We start from the raw sequence: 1,638 nt of genomic DNA, 5'->3' as shown, positions 1-1,638 counted from the left end.
GCACATTTATATGCATATACATAATTAATGAATTTCTTTCTATTTTGGTTAATGTAATAATTTACAATCACTATCCTTCCAGTAGTGTACATTGGATAAATCACCGGCCGAATCCAAAGACTCAAGTAATTTTTGTAATGGTGAAAATGATTGATCAAGTTCAGGTATAAGATTTAAGGACACGGCCACAAAAGGTACACACGATGGCCTTCCAAGACTTGCAATAAAATGGGATGCAACAGAACCTCGTCAAAGTCTGCATATCGGCCACCGTCGCCCCGTGGCGGCACCGCCCGCACGTCCCCGCCACCGGCCTGCTCCGCCGCACCACTTTCTTCTGATCAACCAAGAAACAGAAACAAACCATCGCAAAACTGATCTTCAATATTTAATTACTATTAATTTACAAGCACGAATTGAATTAATCAATTGAACAGATGTACGTTGCGATTGGTCGATTGATCGAACTATGCCTTTCTATTTATAGATAACAGAATCTGAAGCAGCGGCAGCAATCATTGAAGCTGCTGTGTGTGTGTGTGTGCGCGTCACCATTTTAATTAAACTATATATGTTTTATATGTATAGATTCTCATTTATAGATAGATAGATAGGTGGAGATGTAATAAAAACTTGGCAACGTGTGTGACTTTGGCAAGACAAGAGCATCCAGGGAATGAATGGCTGCCACGTGTAGGTACAGATTGGCCGACAGTTGGTGGGTTTCCTAATTAATGAAGTCGGCTTTCTTTTTTTCTTTTTTAATTATGCATGTAGGAGTGTTAGAATAATATTATTAGTATCTTCGTAATAGGATATTAAATATTTGCAAGTATACAAAAAAAAAAAAAAAAAAAAACAAATAATATCTACCCCAAAAAAAATTAAAATTTATATTTTTCTCTCAATGGTATTACTTAATACAAATATATTGTGTTAATTGAAATTACGATTTGTATCTATTTATAATGTACCGACTTGAAAAATCAGAACCAACAAGTTGCCTTCAATCAACATAATAATTCCTGTATCTCTGTTTATAGAATATAGATTGTGTGCCCATAACCCTAGCTAGCATATATAATGGTTACAGTCAACGGTCAACACAACCTACGGTGGATCAAATTAAATTAAACAACAACGGCAATTTCGGGTGGTCCTTGATTCAATTAATTATTTGCATGAGGTTTCTAAGTAGTGTATTTATGAAGCTAGGGATGGATAAGGTATGGATATAAGACCGTTGGTCGACCTGAATCCATCCAGATCTAGATTCAGTTCTTGCATTGCATGCATGTGTCATAATAATATTATTGTAAGTAACTAGCCATATATAAGAAAATTTCTTGTTTTAATTAGGTCATTAATTGGACAAATAAATTAAATATTCATGAATAGATATGACGTGGAATGCTCTTATCGATTGGCACCATTAATTTTTATTTGATTATTGTACAGATCTTGAGATATAAATTCACAATCTATAAAATTTTAATTTATATATTTCCTTTTAATAAAATATATATATATATATATATTTGAATACATTCAAATTCATGATCCTAATTTTTATCAAATTAATTTATATTCATTTATGAGGAGAGCTACATTCAAATAAGCATGTCATCACTATTAATA

At 32.7% G+C, this 1,638-nt stretch overlaps 1 protein-coding gene across 1 annotated transcript; it reads right to left on the bottom strand.

The window, feature by feature from the left end:
• Positions 1-446, bottom strand: LOC127248001 (uncharacterized). The gene has a single exon (XM_051270122.1). The coding sequence runs from the start codon at positions 365-367 to the stop codon at positions 161-163; it is 207 nt and encodes a 68-aa protein (XP_051126079.1). The 5' UTR covers positions 368-446; the 3' UTR covers positions 1-160.
• Positions 447-1,638: the final 1,192 nt, after the last annotated feature.

This window comes from Andrographis paniculata, unplaced genomic scaffold (genome assembly GCF_009805555.1).
Source record: "Andrographis paniculata isolate CXL003 unplaced genomic scaffold, ASM980555v1 Contig32END, whole genome shotgun sequence".
NCBI classification, from domain to species: Eukaryota; Viridiplantae; Streptophyta; class Magnoliopsida; order Lamiales; family Acanthaceae; genus Andrographis; species Andrographis paniculata.
Note: the sequence above shows the minus strand (reverse complement) of the source record. Positions and strands in the feature narration are given on the sequence as shown.